Source organism: Bidens hawaiensis, unplaced genomic scaffold (genome assembly GCF_021521415.1).
Source record: "Bidens hawaiensis isolate Kalapana, Puna unplaced genomic scaffold, B.hawaiensis_p1.1 tig00008376_1, whole genome shotgun sequence".
Classification (NCBI taxonomy): domain Eukaryota; kingdom Viridiplantae; phylum Streptophyta; class Magnoliopsida; order Asterales; family Asteraceae; genus Bidens; species Bidens hawaiensis.
In genome coordinates, this window is record NW_027491594.1 from 179858 (window position 1) to 198144 (window position 18287).

Below are 18287 nucleotides of genomic sequence, written 5' to 3' on the forward strand. Positions count from 1 at the left end.
CTTTGAACGTGGTAGATAATAGGTTGAAGTTTTGCTTCCTCTTTCGTGATTGTGCGGGTAGGACCGTCACTTGCACTTAGTAGGATGGCTAAACTTTACCTACATCCAACCTGCGTGTAGGTTTTTCTCATCCTTTTGTTAGAAATTCTCTGTTTTGAATAAATTAACCGTTCGACGGGCGGTTGTCAATAGGTTCGGTTTCCTCTCATGATTTGTGCGGTTAGGACCGGCACTTTCATTTAGTTGGCCAAAGTTTACCTATGACTGACCTGCGTGAAGGTTTGCCGTTTTTTGGGTTTATGCGGGTTTTGCCGCCTTCCCCACGCAACGACTTTCCACGTAATTATGCGGTGAAAACCGGCATATCCGTGTTGAATAAATTAACCGTTCGACGCGCGGTTGTTAATAGGTTAGTGTTCAGTTTCCTCTATCACGATTCATGCGGATAGACCGGCACTTTCATTTAGTGGGATGACTGAACTTTACCCTTCAACTGACCTGCGTGAAGGTTTGCCGTTTTTTGGGTTTATGCGGGTTTTGCCGCCTTCCCCACGCAACGACTTTCCACGTAATTATGCGGTGAAAACCGGCATATCCGTGTTGAAAGTTCATAAAAGTATAAATGTAAAATCATCAGCCTCGATGTTCTAAGGAGAATCATTTCCATTAGAAGTGGCTCTGGGCCTTTTCTTTACAAATTTGGAATTGATCTACATGCAAACTGTGTAATTGAGCTCCCTTCCATGTTGTTGGGATGGGAGTGCCATCGAGCCGATATGCACCTGGTTCGGGATCTCGTTGTTTGCGCAGTATGTAGTCTCCACATTGAAGCTGTAATTTTATTCGTGTTTTCCCCAGCTGGGGTTCTACACGCATCAGCCTGCTCAGCGTTCATTGCGCCACGAGGTGCGCGAGCGTCCCATCTCTGACAAATGCTTCGACCATGTCCTTTACGTCTGTGCATTCTTCAGTGTTGTGGCCTTTTGTCCTGTGAAAGTCACAGTATTTGCTCCGATCAACATTATGACGATGTCGGATTATTGGAGCCTTTGGCCATGGGAGCTCCTCAGTGGCGAATATCTCGGTGACGCTTTTGGTGAGTGGCGTCCATCTGGAGTTCTGGTTCGACTGTACGTTATCCCTTCCGCCTAACCGATGTTGCAAGCCGGATGAGGTGTCAAAGTTTACCCTTGACTGCCAAATGCCTAGCTTCCGCTTTTTGTTTAATCGGGCGGTAAGGACGTTGTCTTCTCTTGTTTTCTGGGTGTAGAGGTTTGTGCTCTGTGGGAGATTTCTACCCAGTTGCTTCTCCGTTTCCGCAAAGCGTTTAGCTGCTGTCATGATGGCATCCCATGTGGATGGCATGCCATCTTTACCCGTTAAGGTGCGGATGAGCTCTGGGTCGTTCGCGCCCTGGATAAAGGCAGCGCGAACAAGATCTTCGCTGATATTACCCAGACTTAGCTTCTTTGAGTTGAAGCGAGTAATGAAGTCTAGCAAAGATTCATCTTCCTCTCGAATGCGTTTGAGGATTGTCCATTGCTCTTCGGTATACTTTCGTTGTTGGCTGAAGTGTTGGCTAAACTTCTGTTGGAAGTCTGCCCAGTCGTAGATGTGGTTGACCGGTAGACGATCGAACCACGCTCTAGCTGGCCCAACAAGCGTCATTTGGAACATGTAACACCACGTAGGTTCCGTCCAATTGCTGACGGTTGCCCCCGCTATGAATCTGTTCAAATGATCGTCTGGGTCAGATATACCATCATATGTGCCTATGTTGGACATTTGTTTGGCACTTTTTGGGGCAATTGCTTCCGCAATGTCCCTTGCAAATTTGGACGTTCCCGCATTTGCAACTGTTGGTCTAAATGTTTTGGAGAAGTCACGTGGGCTTCCACCTGGGTTTTTTGGTTTGAAGGCTTCCCCAAAACGCCTTCTCGGTTGGGAGTCCGTTTCTTTACGCTTCCCTTTCGCCTTATGACGAGGGTTTGCGTCTCTATCGGATTCCTCCGAATCATCGTCCAAGTATTCTTCGAATTCGTCAGCCTGTTGGACGGAACGCAAGCGTTCGTCCAACTCAGCTTGGAATTCCTTCTGACGTGCCTCCGCCCATGCCTTAACTTCATCGAGTGTTTGGCGGGGGAGTCTTGTTCGTTTCTCTAACTGGGTATCGGTGAATCCCAGTGAGCGATTATTTACTGCACTTGCCCCAGCTTGGGTAACTGGGGTAGTGTTCGTAAAATTTACTTCACTTGCCCCGGCTTGGGTAACCGGGATAGTGTTTGTAAAAACTGTGTAGTCGCCGGTATTCCCCCCAGTAGCTAGGGTTGTGGTTACCGGAGTTTCTTTAATCATCTATCCAGAAGTTTGAAAAAACTGAAAAGAAATGAAGTTCTAGCTTTTATGCACGGATGGCGCCAATGAAGAAACACTAACCGGACCCCGGGCAGATTACGGATAACCTGGGGGTTAGATAGATGTTTCCCACGAGGGGTTAGACCCGGCAAAGATGGTTCTTCTGATAACCTGCAAAACAGACACCGTAAGCTCGTCACTGAGAAGGGGGGTTCCTCCTTGTGACCACCCTCCGGCGTGAGAATCAGACTAGATTGCTCTTTAAATATAAATGTATATTAAGAGATTGCTAGAGCAGATATCAGGTATAATATGATGATAATGTGATAAGATGAGATGATCATACCATTTGGGGTATTTATAGCCGAAGGTAGGTTTCCAAGGAGGTGTGGCCGGCTGAATAGTATTCCTGTTCTACCAACTGTGGCCTACGCACGTGTCCTGCTGGTAGTTGGTGGGTAGGCAGTGGCTGATAGTGACCAGGCCTGCTGTGTACTATTCCTTTTCCACCAACTGCCGGCTATGCACGTGGTATGACAGGAGTTGGTGAGTAGGCAGCGGCTAATAGTGACATACAGTACAAGAGCATGCTGCTCGCCATACTGTTGTCAATAAGCTGTCGTATCTTTAGTCAGATCTTTTGCCCATACCTCGTCAGGTACAGTACAAAAGATCTTCCTGTATCGTACGGACTGGCTTTTGGGCGGGAGTATTCCCCCTCCCGCCTTTGTGCGGGATTGTTCCCGGCTTTGCTCATTCCTTCAGGTGACAACTGAGTGATTTGAGAGCTAAGTGCCTTGTGCGTGTAGCCTTGCTGCGCGGGTGGCCTTCCCTGATGGCTTGTATCCGCAGCTGCGGGAACAGGCAGAGTACTTCACCATTGGGAGGCATTTCCTGCGGGAACAGCTTGCGTACTGCGCGTAAGGACGTCACGTCTCTGAGCATGGTGGGTCCTGCGGATCCAGTTGGTTTCTGCGCAGACGTCCCAACTCAAGGTGAGTCTTGCGGGTCCAACTGGGCTCTGCTGGGACCTACCTCTTCAGATAATTAGTATCCACATTCACCTACAAATAGAAATAAAACAAAGAGTTTTCTACTTTTCTTCACACCAACTTTTTTGTATCTCAAACCTATACTTTTCTCCTAAAAATAAACATCTCCAACAAGTATCATTGTCAGCCCATTTTTCTTTTCAAAACGCCCCCGCCTCACTATGTGTCGGGAAGTTTTGGCTCTGATTCTTTTCCCCACTAGACGTTTTCTCCATGACGGTGCCACTACATGTGAGGGTCGGCCACATTTTCGTAAGCTCTTTAATTAATTGCATCAGTCATTCATGAGTCAAAACCATTTTATCAATTGAGTTATAACATAATGTAGATTTTATTTATTATTGAGTTAAGTGTCATTTTCATAAATAATATTTAACCAACTACGCAACTTTAATACGCTTTTTTAATTTATTTCAAATTAACACCTAAGGTTTCCAAATTTATGCTATTTTTAGTATTTTTTGATAACCCTGTTAGTTTTTTGCATTAAGTCAGGGATAAAATAGTACTTTTTTTTATTTCTCATCTATTTAACCCCGTGGTCAAAAGTAAATGAGCCGAACTACTTTTAAAAAAACAAACAAACCGAACCAATTTTTTGTAACAAACATAAATGAACCGAGACAATTTCTTTAGCAAAAATAAACGAACTGAACCGCTTTTTTAACAAAATAATAAACGAACCGAACTAAATTTTTTAACGAAAATAAACAAAGTGAACCACATTTTCTTAACAAAAATAAGCAAAACAAACTACTTTTAAAAAAACAAACAAACAAATCGAACCACTTTTTTTTGACAAAAATAAACGAACCGAACCACTCTTTTTAAGCAAAAATAAACGAACCGAACCACTTTTTTTTAACAAAGTAGCCTGGTTCGTTTATACCGAGCCACTTTGAGAAATAAAAATAATAATATTTTATCCCCGACTTAACGAAAAAGCAAACAGGTTAACGAAAAGTACTAAAATAGCCCGATTTGTAAATGTCGGGTGTTGATTTACAAGAAATTATAAAAAAAATGTACTAAAGTTGCGTTGTTGGTCAAACCTCATTATGAAAATGACGCTTAACTATTCATTATTTAAAGGTGTGAAATTGTCACATTTCTAAGCATATTTCAAAATACTTGATGCTAAATAGAATCAATTATTGGTTGGTGCAGGGCTGGCCCTTTGGGGTGGCAGGGTGGTTGACGGCCACAGGCCCGACACACGCTAGACCCGAATTTTTTTTTTTTGAAAAAGATTATATGTATTTTTATTAAAAACAATATGTATATTTAATGCTTAAACACAATTATATAACCACTAGCTTGGTCTAGTGGCAAATAGGTATTACTCACAACCAAGAGGTTGTGGGTTCTAGCCTTACTTGATATATGTTTAATTTTATTTTTATACAAAAGTTTTTTTACACAACCCAAATTATAACCAAGTAAGCCCATATAAAATTTAAACTGGTTAAACCCAACAAAATACTACTTTTACTTAATTACCAAAAAAAATTTTCGCCTTCGGCCCAAAAGTTTTTTTGCTTTCTCGGAGCCGGCGCTGGGTTGGTGGTTGTCTTTTCGGTATTGTGAAAAATATATATTTAAGTCTGCACTTATATTGTTTAATTAGTTAACGACATTATGCTCTAGATTATTGTCTATGTACACATTAATCATTATCTTTTAAATATTGTTACATGAGAAATTACATTAAGTTCATATTTTTCATCATGTGTAACATACATGGTGAAATATGAAAAAGATATCTTTTATAAGTGGTGAACTGAAAAAAGAAATACAATTAATAAGTATTTTAAAAATCAGCATTGATATAATCAAATACGTTTTCACAATCACTACAAACGTGAAATGCTCAAATGCCTATTGTCTTTGTACATATTAAAAGGAAACAAAGGGTAGAGTCAATTAGTCAAAACAGGGATAATTTCAACAAGTCAAACGTTATGAAAGTGGAACCAGAATCTAAAGCATATGATTTGGCAGCCACCGAAGCTTCTTCCTCACTTCACCGAATCATCATCTCACTACATGCCTATATATACCTCTTAGCAACCTCACCATTCTCTCAACTCAAAATCTATTCATTTTATTCTTATTCATTCACACACCAAATTAAACTCTTCTTGTTCTTAATATTATTATTACTATTATTCTTATAGTTATTCAAACCAATGGAGTTCACCATGATCAACAACAACAACACTTTATTATCAAAGATTGCAACCAACGACGGCCACGGCGAAAACTCACCTTATTTCGACGGCTGGAAAGCCTACGACGCCAACCCGTTTGACCACCAAACCAACCCGGAAGGCGTAATTCAAATGGGCCTTGCCGAAAACCAACTCTCCTTTGATTTGATCCAACAATGGATTGAATTGAACCCGACCGCATCCATTTGTACCCCGCAAGGGGCTGCCACTTTTAAAGTGACTGCCATTTTTCAAGACTATCATGGCTTGCCTGAGTTCCGGTCCGCCGTCGCTAATTTCATGAACCGGGTTCGTGCCAACCGTGTGAGGTTCGACCCTGACCGAATTGTCATGAGCGGTGGCGCAACCGGAGCTCATGAGACGTTGGCTTTTTGCTTAGCCAATCCGGGCGAAGCGTTTTTGGTCCCTACACCTTATTATCCAGCGTATGTACATTAATTATTTTTTAGAACTACGACTTTCTTGTATTTTATATTATGGACTTATGATGGTCCTTAAATTACTAAATTATTATCTATTGACTCTAATTTGACTTTTGTTGACTTTTTTCAGTTTCGATCGAGATTTGAGATGGAGAACCGGAGTCAAGCTTCTACCTGTGGTTTGCGAAAGCTCGAATAACTTTAAGGTTACCCGAGAAGCGCTCGAAAGCGCTTATGAGGAAGCGAAATTGGCAAATATTAAGGTTAAGGGGTTGCTTATAACAAACCCCTCGAACCCGTTAGGTACTTTCCTAGACCGGGAGACTTTAAAAGATATTGTGAACTTCATTAATGACAAAAGCATTCACATCGTGTGTGACGAGATCTATGCTGGCACGGTAACCAATGGCGACGAGTTTGTGAGTATCGCGGAGGTGATAGAGGAAGTGCCGAAATGCAACCTTGATTTGATTCATTTAGTTTATAGTCTTTCGAAAGACATGGGGTTCCCCGGGTTTAGGGTTGGGATAGTGTACTCGTATAATGATAAGGTTGTGAGTATTGCTCGTAAAATGTCGAGCTTTGGGCTTGTTTCGACTCAAACCCAACACTTGCTCGCCACTATGCTCTCGGACGATAAATTCGTTGAGAATTTTATTTCTGAGAGCCGGATTAGATTGGCACGTAGACATGATATGTTTACTCGTGGGCTAGCCAAAGTTGGGATTAGGAGCTTGGAAAGCAACGCGGGCTTATTTATCTGGATGGACTTACGTCGGTTTTTGAAAGAACCCACTTTTGAATCAGAGATGACGTTCTGGAGAATTATAATTAATGAAATTAAGCTTAACGTCTCACCAGGCCAGTCATTCCATTGCTCTGAGCCTGGATGGTTTCGTGTTTGCTTTGCAAACATGGATGACGAGACCACAATGACCGCACTATGGAGGATTCAGTCATTCGCAGCGAAAGAACAGAAACCTCGAGATCAAGACCAAGAAGCAATGCTGGCAGAACAACCAACTTCTAAGGTTATCATCAAGAAGGTTCGACGATATCTTGACTCCTCACCGAATGTCACCTCATTCTCCTCTTGCTTCGCCTCTAGTTCGGGCACAAAATTAGGTTACAATATACGGTATACGTATACGGTTGGTGTACGATAAGAGTGATACAAAATATAATTGTCAAGTGTGTGAAATATTGTAATAGATATAGTTTGACCCAAAAATAGGGTTTGGGAATATTAGTGTTACGACATAAATATTTGATGCATGACATTACATGACCGGCTTATTGTAATAAATGAAAGTTGATGTATGGAAATGTACTATATAGTTTTAAATAAAATTCAGAATAAAGTTCAAAACTGGTATCCTGATTGTTACCTTATTTGGTCCCCATGCTTCATAAACTATACCTATGAATTAGTCATTTAATATTTTGGGTTAATGTTTCGACCCGTTTTGTATGTAAAATATGTGTGATAATCGTGCCAGGTTGACAAATTGTTATGTTAGTTGACGCGTTGATAGTTTAAGGTTGGCGGGTTGTATTCCGAACACGACCAAAATATTAATTCGTATTAGAAACATCAAGCCCTAGCTTGCATACATTTAAAACCATGCAACTCCAAGATGACCATTTAACCCATTATGTAAACATGTCAAATGGGTTGGCGGGTAATAAATCAAGTTGTAAATGTGTTAATCAAGAATGTGGACTGTATTATATGGTTTAAATAGGTTGTAAGCGAGTTAACAAGTCGATCTATTTGTTTTAGCGGGTTAAACATGCTAACTCAACCGCGACGTGTTTATTAAATGGGCATAGATATGACAAGTTGACAAACTAAAACCTGTTTATTTTTGTGTCGTTTAAAAAAGCGACCAATTCCTTTTAGAGATGTCACTCCTAAAATAGGTTGTCCTTTGTTGGTCTCTAACATCTTGGTGTTGTGCCTTTTTAATGAAAGTTGTCGAAAAAGAAAGTAAAAAACAAAAATAATAATTAAAACAAGTAATTAATTATGGGGTAAATTAATGAATGGAATTTGGCATCTCATTAAAAAGGGCTAGCCACAGAAGCAACTAGGCCCAGAGTCGGATGAGAATTAGAAACGAAAGGCAGCAGTTATTTCGGGGGTCGCCTTCGGCATTTTGTGTGGCGCACGGTTACCGAGAGGCAGCCAAGGAGGCTATTGTTGGCTTGATTTGTGGTTGGTAGGCGTTATATGTAGGCGAACAACCCAAAGGTGTCATTCGTGTCAGGTTGCTTGACGGATTTTGGTAACAAGTAACTTTTACTTTCTTTTTACCAATTAACTGATCCCAGTATCCCACATCAAAGGCTTACCAATGTTTTAACTTGGGCTTTCTTTATAATTAAACAGGCCCAATCTTAAATAAAGGCCCATACTTATCAAGTCTCTTGTTCCAACTTTATTCTTTGGCCCATTCGTTTTCGTCCAACGTTTTGAAAGGTTGAACTTTGCTAGAGTTTGGAATATGGTTAACGGTTAACCCACTCATAACCGAATCGAATCAATGTTCAAAGCTGATTTACCAAAACCGATTGGTTTTGGTTATAGTTAGTCTAAAACTGAACCACCCACACCTCTAAATTTTACATGTTATTTAAATTTAAACTAGTAAATATTATTTATATTTTAAAAAATGAAAAAAGAAAAGAAAAAACACACACAGATACACCATTTATACATTTGAAACATTAAGTTGATCCATGAACATGAGTATCTAATATGGAACCTGTGTGGACATCTTGTTGAGTTGATCTAGCACATCAAGCGTCTCCGCTCGGCTCCTCACAATCCGGTTAAACAACTCTCTCACTTGCATATGCAACGCCACCAATCCGTCCTCCATTCTCTGGCATATCTCTTCCATCTCCGTCACCATGGCCGCCACCTCCTCCGCCTTCTCTGCCTCCACTGGAAACGTAAACCCCTCCGAAAATTCTACCAAACTCTGACCTAGTTTCTCTAATCTTTGTGTCTCATCCAACAACCCGCTCCTCCCTTTCTTCTCTTTCTTCTTCCACTGCTCCCCGATCTTCTCCTACGGTTAGGGGTGTTCAGTATTTAAATCAGACTCGTAAAACTCACAATTCCGTTTTATCGAATTTTGAATCGAATAAAAAATTTATGATTTTTTGGTTTGACAAAAAATTCTAACTTAAAGTAGTTTTTTTAAAAAAAGTTGTACATTTGTAGTATTATTTAAATTGGAATTAAAATAAAAATAAATTATTTTTTGGTTGAATTCAAACCACAATTAGAATTAACTAAAATCATGCAACTTCAAAATTTCAAAATTCACATAATTTCAAACATTCAAAATTTTATTCGTTGAACATCCCTACCTGTAATCCAATCATCGGTTGGGCCCACGAAAACTGCTTCGATAACTGCAAATGCGCGCCAAGCCCGGTACGTTCCTGGCACGGAATGGCAGCCACCATGGCCCACATAACAAACACCAAAACAGAACTCATTAAATAAACCGGGACCACCAATCCGGTCGGCTCTCCGCCACGTGGCGCCGCTAGATTCGACGACATTGCTTGAATTTGCTTCGACGCGGACCATGACTTCGCAAAAGGATACAATAACGATTTTAGATTTCCGATTGTCGCATGATCCTTCGATGACGAAGAGGTGGATTTACCACCGTGGTGGTGGTTCTCTTTATCGTCAATCGCGATCGACGATAATAAAGTGTTTAATGCGTTTTTGGCCCTCTTGACGTGGCCTTCTCCTATTGGTTTGTTCCGAAGCGAATCAACGGCTATTTGGGCGAGTTTTTGCCAATGTAGAAGCAAGTCTATTCCATGAGTGATGGCATTGCATATATCGAGCGCTTTCACCGTGCGATCAAGGTGCTCGGGGATCAAACGGTCGAGTGGTGATTTCGAGAAGTTGTTAGCGTCACGCCCCATGATCACAACCGCTTTGAATTCTGCCTCGAAGCATAGAAATGCATCGAGAAGTCTACGAAACCATGCAATGGATAGCATTGTTTCGGGTGGTTCGGTGGAGTCTTCTGGAGGATGGAAGAGCTCGGAGAGGCGGTCAGCGACGTGCTTTTGGAACTGTTCGAGGTCCTCGATCTCATGCTCGTACACGACTTGGTTTCGGCGAATGCTGATCCGGTTGAGGAAGGATCCTTGGTTGTCCGTTGGTGGCATTGTTGTGGGTGTTGTCAAGAAAGATAGAGTTGTTGGGAAGAGGTAATTAGGAGGAAAAAGGGTGGATTTAGTTTGATTTGAATGGTTGATAATTAAGACTAAGAGGTGATTATGCATTTGTTTGGAGTTAATTACTAATTATGTAGTAAATAGTTACAATTAGAGGTGGGCAAATAAACAGGTTAATCGAACCGACCGAAACCGAACTAAAACCAAACCGGTTTAAAACCAATTATATAGAAACCGGTTTGGAACCGATTGAAACCGTAGGTTTGGAACCGGTTTGTAGTTTTCTCCCTCAAAACCGGTTCCAAACTAGTTAACCGAACCAAAACCGGCCAAAACTGGACAAAACCGGTCAAAACCCGAACCGAAACCGATTGTAACTTGATCAAGAAACTGGTTTTAACCCGAACCAAAACCGATCATAAACCGGTTTTAACTTTTGTTAACCAAACCAAACCGATTTCAACCCAAACCGGTTTTGAGTTTGAAACCGGTTTGCACCTCTAGTTACAATGTTGTTGACAAAGAGAATGTTTTTGTTGGTCACCATTCTTTCTACACAATTCTTGGTTCATAATATTCATATTTATCTTTCATCTTATCATCTATCCACATGTAAACTCACAATTTATCATTTTACTTCATGTTTTGATTGAATATTTGATCTAAAGTTTGAAATTAACCATTTTGTATTTTGATTGTTTCATAGGGTCATATTTATGATTTAGATGGTTAGTGGTAACGTTTAGAAAAATGTGACCCGACTTGAATTATGTGAGTAGGTGGCTTTCACTAGTTGGATACGGGTTTTATCTCACCGCATTATTGTGCCTTCGGGCGAGTGTTCACGGTCATTGGCCTTATGTGAGGGTTTTTCCCGGATCAAAATACCAGTGTATCCCAATGTGATAAATTTAGCCAGTAGCTCATTTGAAATATTCGTTGGCCGTTAAAAAAAAAATACTAGACACATTTGAAAAATTATTAGTGTGTAAATGTTTATCATCATTTCTTTAAGTTTGTCTCATTAACTAGTCACTACTAGAAAAAAAGAGTATTTATGGCACACGAAAAATCGACAGATCAGTAACACATGCCACTAAAATATGAAAACAGAAATTTAGAATATGCATCGTGAATTTCTCGGTAATTAGTAATGAATACCATAACACATGTGATGGTCGGGTATTATGTTCTTATATTTGTGCCTTAATTGTATATTTTAGTTGTTTATTGTACGGATTATGGTATTTCATACATGTTTATTGTATTACAGTTTGTAGGGTGTTAATGCAGTTAATTTGAGCTTGTACGAGTATGGAATGAAGGCTCGAGATGATCGGCACGCAAAACGGAGTTGGTGGAACAAAGGTGCAAAACCATCTGTGAAGGGTACCCGTCACGCTACGCGACGGGGCATCGCAATGGACCAATATATTAAAAAACATTGACTGTGGTCCATTGCGCTACACGATGGACCATGCGAAGGATCAACGCGATATGCAACCACATGGAAAGATGGGAAAATTAGGGTTTTGTTTATAACTTCCATTTTATGAGCTCTATTCATCTATCACGTTCTACAGTCGTTTCCAGGAGCCAAAAGACGATTTCTAACTCCTCCAATCATCGAGAGATCATTCTTAATGGTGTTTATCATCATAATTGAAGATCTATTGATGAAGATGAGCGGCTACTCTCATCGGATCTTATTCGGGATGTAGATTATTATAATCTTTTAGTATTTCTCATGTTTTAGAACTGAACTATTTGTAACTATTGATTACTGATTTATAAGCATTGATGTGTGATATTGCTGAGCATTCGATCGGTTTAGGTTTATTTCAGTCAGAATGATTAGTCTGTCAATTGCTGTTATACGTGTCTCATAGGATTTTACTGACTAGTTTGAGTGTGATAAAGCATGCATTTGTCCTTAAATGAGTCACGCTGGCAAGGAACCTTTGGTTACCATTGCCGTGTGTTTACATTTGTTGATCCCTAAGATTTGACTAGTCAATTAACCAGATTCGTTTGTTAATAATTAATTTATTAAGTGAGATGAGATTGCTATTATTTGCATACTTGAACCCCGAGTGTGATTTGTTTCTTTTTAATTGTTTACAACTTGCTTAGGGATTGTGTAATTTTAAACTCAAACCATTGCTAGTGTGATCAGCACTTAATTATAACTTCATAAGAAAATTAGTATTTCATATTGTTAGGAATTAGTTGTACTATGCATTGACCACATACTCCTCGTGGTTTGACACCCTTTACCCTAACTAGCTTAAGGTGAATAGGACATGGATTTACTCTTATTTTTTATTAGACCACGACATCTAGATCAACATGCAGTTGAGGTTGTGATCAATGAATTACCGGTGATCAACTATGAAGTAAATTCAAACTTGGTCATTGTTGGATAGTTATCCGACGGACTATCCCTTGGTAATCGTCGGTGATACCAAGGATAAGATAATTGTTTTCTTTCGATCAATTGTTGGTGGTGCCATGCCACTAGGATTTTGTCAGTAATCCGTCATGAAAATAATTCCACACACCAGTTTTCGGCAAAGTACCGCTGACGAATCCCGTTTAACCGAAGGATTTCCCGTGAATCATTAAAAGCCCTCTCTTGTATGGCGATTTTATTATATGATTATACAGTAAAATATCATACTACATACCATGTTTGCTCTATACAACCATATAATAAAAGCTATACAAAAGTATAACAATAGAAGTGAGAAACACTCGTTACCAAGTTGTAGTTTGCCCAATACAATAATGTGTCATTCACATGACCCCTTGCTCTCTACTATCATTTCCAACTCAAAACTAATGAAAGTTAATATATAAAAAAATGTTAATACAAATATTGATAAGGTAAAAGACCACTTAATTATAGTATGGTAACATGCTCCACAGTCCTATAGCAGGTTTCGCTACTGTCAACCAGTATTTATCCAATTTTTTTAAACAGACCACTTGCTCCCTGATTCCAATTTTCACATAATAAATTACTTGTAATAATATATGCAAAACCCAATGTTCTTAAAACCGGTTTTTAGTCATACCGTATTAGGCGTAAAAATAGCACAACCAGTTGAATCGTATTATATCGAGAGATTTAATCGAGTTGAATCCTTATCAATAACTTCATATAAATGTAACTTCAACTCAAAAAAAATAACCTAAAATTACATGATTTTATAATAAAAAATAATTCAAAGATAATCTATAATAAAAAAAACAAAACAAAACCACTTGATTTTCAAACAAAGTTTCTTTAAAAATAAAAAAGGTGCATTATGTTTATGACATCGTTTATTGGTTTGCTTACTTCAATTTTATCTACTAGACTAAAAGCCATTTTTAAAAAATATGGGCCGCAAAAAATATCAAAAATATGTTAGGCATAAAACCGGTTTGCTGGTTTAAACCGGTATTTTTGAAAAAACCGGTGGTTCGATGTTTGATCAAACCGCCCAAAAACACCATGCTCTAAATACCGGCTTCCTGTTCGGAATCCGATATAACCGGTTCAATTGACCTGTATGAACCGGTATTTAAAACACTGTGCAAAACAATTCAATCAGAACCTGAATTCAAAACCACAAGTATGCAATTATACAATATTCAAAATCAGTGAACACATCGCCTGGGTGACTCAGTTTTTTAAACAATTATGAGACAAAACGAATCATGGACTCAAAAGAATTTGCTGGCATTGTCACTCAACCACCTACAAATCACCAATCAAAATATTAAAAAATTAAATTGTACGGTGTAACACGAAATCTTGGGCTATATAAGCCCACCTCAACATCAAATTGATCAATCATATATTCATATCCATTAGAGATTCAAGTCATTCAACTATTTAAAAATTTGGTTATATTTACAAGGTTTTCAAACATGCAAAACAAGCTAAGAGCAAGTTTAGCAAGTCGAAGGCCGATACCGAAGAGAGGGCAAATCAAGGTGAAGATAGTAGCAACGGCTTACCACTCCGTGGTGTCTGTGTTCTTAAAGCTGCCACACACCGCCGCCGCGGGTCGAACTTGAGAGAGGTCATGATGAATGGAAGTTATTAGTTTGATGCATCTTGTTAATGTAATACTTGTAGTTTATTCTAGATTTGTTTTCCAGTTGAAGCATTGTTAATCTTGAATGTCAATATGCTAATGAGTATTTGATTATGTAAAGCAAGCTTTCTCCGGAACAATTATATCAACTTGATTATGGGGAAAAAATTAACAAATTTAAACTTTTCATTTTTTTTTAATTAAAGATTCATCCTAATAAGTTTTGTGTTTGTCACGTATAAGATATACACATGCGTGTTATACGTACATAAAATTATAAAAACCATCAAACTAATTCTTAAATTTTATTTTTATATTGATAACAACACATGTATGGGTTATATATATAAACGAATTTATATACAACACTAATTTGTTATTCTTTTGTTGAAATTTATGAGAGATTAATGATTTCAAGCCTTTTGAAATTTAAAGCTATTTTTCTTTTAATTTTCTTTTGTAATAGTTTGTGTTATTGTTATCTACCAACTTCAATTCCAAATAAGAAAACGTGAACCAATTTTCTAATTCTTACATTTTTTAGAGCACCTATGTTGAAGAAAGTATAAAAGGTATGGAACTGGGTGTGGGTCTTTTGTCGAAATGGAATAGCCTTTTCTTTTATTATTTATCGTAAATGAGTGAAGCATTACGGAAGTTGTAATATGCATAAACAATGGTATTGCAGATTTGCGGCATCATATGATGATTTGTGAATTCTTAATCAGCAAGCAAATTATCTTATGGATTCAGTTAAGCCCCCTTAAAGATCATATTCCAAAGCACGAATCAACCTTTACCATATAAAGAGCTTGCTTTTGATTTTATGTTTTTATAAATCAAATACTTTACTTTTCACAAAGATACAAAGAAAGCCATATTCCCAACTTTTTAGTTTCAAAGTTGTTTTATTGGTACACAATTTGGTGTAGTAATCTGTAATCACTTTTTCATCTACTGATTCACATGCTAAACAATCTTTTTTATGTTTTATTTACAAGGTCAAATCAAAAGGTTATCTTTGACCCGGGTCAAGTGAGTTAAACATGTTGCATGCCTATAATTAATAAAAATTAATTATTTCATGAATTGAAAAACAGTCTAAGATTTCGGATGCCTTAAACGAGTACTGAAAATGACGCCTTATATATAAAAAGATATTTCAAACAGAATATGTGAATCAAGGTTGTATTTTTGGCATGCAGTCTATAGTGGAGCCAATTTTGACTTGTTCAAGCAACATATGGTTCCCTAGAAGAAACAAGGGAGCAATTCTAGACAATGATATGTTCCCTCTACCAATTTGAATTGACTTCAAATACTTTGTGTGTCCACACCAAGCTATGTATTGCACCCAAACACACCACTCTAAAGTTTTCCTACATTCATTATTCGAATTGGACTTGAAAAACAAAATCAAAATTTGAATCGTGGCGAGTTTGAATTATGAACTTTTCGAACTGATATTGAATTTATGATTTTTAATCAGATTCAGTTACATATAACTTTTTAAGCGGACTTGAACAGCTTACATCCACCGCATGGTAAACCACCGCCTCTCCCCTCAAAGACAACTTACAACTTTCATCGTATTAAGTTGAAATGCTGGTTTTTATTTTTTTTTATTATACGCATTGTTTATTTGTATTCATACATCCACATTATTTGATGTTCGAAATCTAGCCTAATCGGCTTTTCAAATTCTAATTAGCATTTGAATATAGTTTCAAAGACTCCAAATTCGAATAATCCAAAAAATTGACCTGATTAACACCTTAGCCTCGAATTGATGGGAAAAAAAAAACTATTGTTATTTTCATCTTCAAATAAAAATATGATAACCATATGCATCCCACACTATTAATCACATAGTTATCCGCGCAAACAAATTTTTAGTATAAGAAACTCAATTTCCATCGACTTACTTAAAAACGAGTTTAGTTATTTGTGGTTAAATTTTATCTTTAACATGTCAAATGAGTAAAAATAAAAAAGTAAGTACATAATAAACAATAGCTAAAATAGTGCATTCGATCACTTCTATGAAAACATTTATTAACCCCACCCGTTTTGTACCCCTATACAAATACCAAATGTAAACCAAAGAACACAAATAGAACATGTACAGAGAACATATATTAGAATATTGAATTGATATAAACTTGTGGAATCGGTTTAATTGGACACAAGAATCTCTTCATACTTTTATATTATAACAGGAGACAAACTGTTGGCGTTGCCAATGCCACATATATTTGTAATATCCTACTTCACCTTTTTGAAAAAGTGATTTTGGTTACTAAATTGCTTTAATGATTATGATTCAATCCTTTTTTATATTCAAATTCATGAAGATTAAAGAGGAATTAAAGAGGATCCCGGTTACATTATTCACTCACATGTAACACTTTTAGTTCTTGAAGTGGATGTCCGTTAGAAATTCTTGTTAAGTGCATATGAAAAGTCCAATTAACCTTAAAGGCATAGAAACAAAAAGAAATTCAATCAATCAAAATATATGCTCACTAAAATCTCTCATAGCAAAATTATTGGTAGGGTTTGAGAAATAAATGCACGTAGCTTACGATGAAGAGAGTTCAATTGTAGTGCCTTAATTAGAAGAAGGAATTGGAGACAAATTAAGTTGGACGATCAGCGAAGAGAATTTGGGACGACAAAAGGGTGTGGGAGAAATGATGGGGAGACAACACCAGCGGCGGCGGCGGTGGTGGTGGAAAGGAGGTTGGAAAAAACCAGGGACTATGAAGGGAAATAATTAGGGGTAGGGTCATTGTCATTTTTATAATAAGGGTATAATTGTCTTTTTTCACAAAAAATACCGCGAGTGAAGAACAAAAAGTGTATGCACAATTCTTGAAAACTTGGAATTAAAACCATAATATGGCTTAACTTTATTGTAAGGAACATTCATGTAATATATTCTTCAGTTACGTTATAAAAATTAAAAAACTATCACGTCAAAATAAAATTGATAGATACATTCGTCCTTTTTATATATTTTCTTCTAGCATTGTGAGCATACATTGCATCTTAACAAGGGGGCATTAATCATGTTCCAAACATGTTACTTAAGATATGAGCATTGTGTAACTTTTTATTATAACCAAATCTTAAATAAAAGAAAAAAAATAATTGAATTATTCTACTCTAATCTTAATTAGCGACCAAATGTATGTCATAAATATCAAGATTACTTAAGCCTATACTACTATACCCAATCAGTGACCAAAATCTGTACTTTCAAATTAACTAATCAACCAAATCAATTCATAGATTCAGTCTCCCTTAATTTAAGGTCCAAAATGAACCTTTGTACACCCACTAATTTGCTGGCATTGTCTCCCAAATCCCCACAAATAAAAAAACAATGTTGATAATCAGTCCTTTGTAAATAGAACTAGATTTATTGTAATTGAACCGGACAAAATCGGAGGTTTTTTTTTTTTTACTCATGATATTACTCGCGAGGCTATTGCGAATACCAAATATAGAGAATATTTTTATTTGGTTGGAATCTTGTTTTCATTGATTTCCTACATGCTCATCACACGTTATGATTTGACTGACTGATCCCATTAGTTAGTAGGGTACTAGTGGGTTCGCTAGTTGAAACTTGAAACAGTTGTTTATTCTTTTCCTAATCCCCTCTCCATTCTCTTGTGCAGCCCAACCGACATACGAGCCCACATATTTAACTGTATAATTTCAGCCTAATAAGAAGCCCACTTTCATACTAGATGTTTCAGATTAAACTCAAGTACAAGAGAAAATTCTAAATTTCATCACAAATTCTCAAATTCTAAATTTCTAAATTAATTGATTTGCAAGATTAACTATCATTGATCAAATTGTTGTATCATTTTATCTTTGGCTATATTCTTTAAAAAACAAGGTGCCCAATTG

The 18287-nt window shown here is 37.5% G+C and overlaps 1 protein-coding gene and 1 pseudogene across 2 annotated transcripts; one reads left to right on the forward strand and one right to left on the reverse strand.

Annotated features, from left to right (window-relative positions):
- Window positions 1–5596: 5596 nt before the first annotated feature.
- Window positions 5597–7199, forward strand: LOC143637688 (1-aminocyclopropane-1-carboxylate synthase-like; annotated as a pseudogene). The gene is made up of 2 exons (XR_013154478.1): window positions 5597–6063; window positions 6191–7199. The product of XR_013154478.1 is annotated as a 1-aminocyclopropane-1-carboxylate synthase-like (transcript).
- Window positions 7200–8816: 1617 nt separating this feature from the next.
- LOC143637689 (protein ROH1A-like) lies at window positions 8817–10266 on the reverse strand. Its single transcript, XM_077105018.1, has 2 exons — window positions 9442–10266; window positions 8817–9137 (listed from the first exon to the last, which is right to left on the reverse strand). Exons 1-2 carry the CDS (start codon window positions 10264–10266, stop codon window positions 8817–8819), a joined length of 1146 nt encoding a protein of 381 aa, XP_076961133.1.
- Between the last annotated feature and the right edge of the window lie 8021 nt (window positions 10267–18287).

Coding starts and splice junctions, on each gene's coding strand:
- LOC143637689 (XM_077105018.1), bottom strand. CDS start 10,266: ATGCCACCAACGGACAACCAAGGATCCTTCCTCAACCGGATCAGCATT. Junction 9,138..9,441: donor AACCGATGATTGGATTACAG/GTAGGGATGTTC, acceptor CCCTAACCGTAG/GAGAAGATCGGGGAGCAGTG.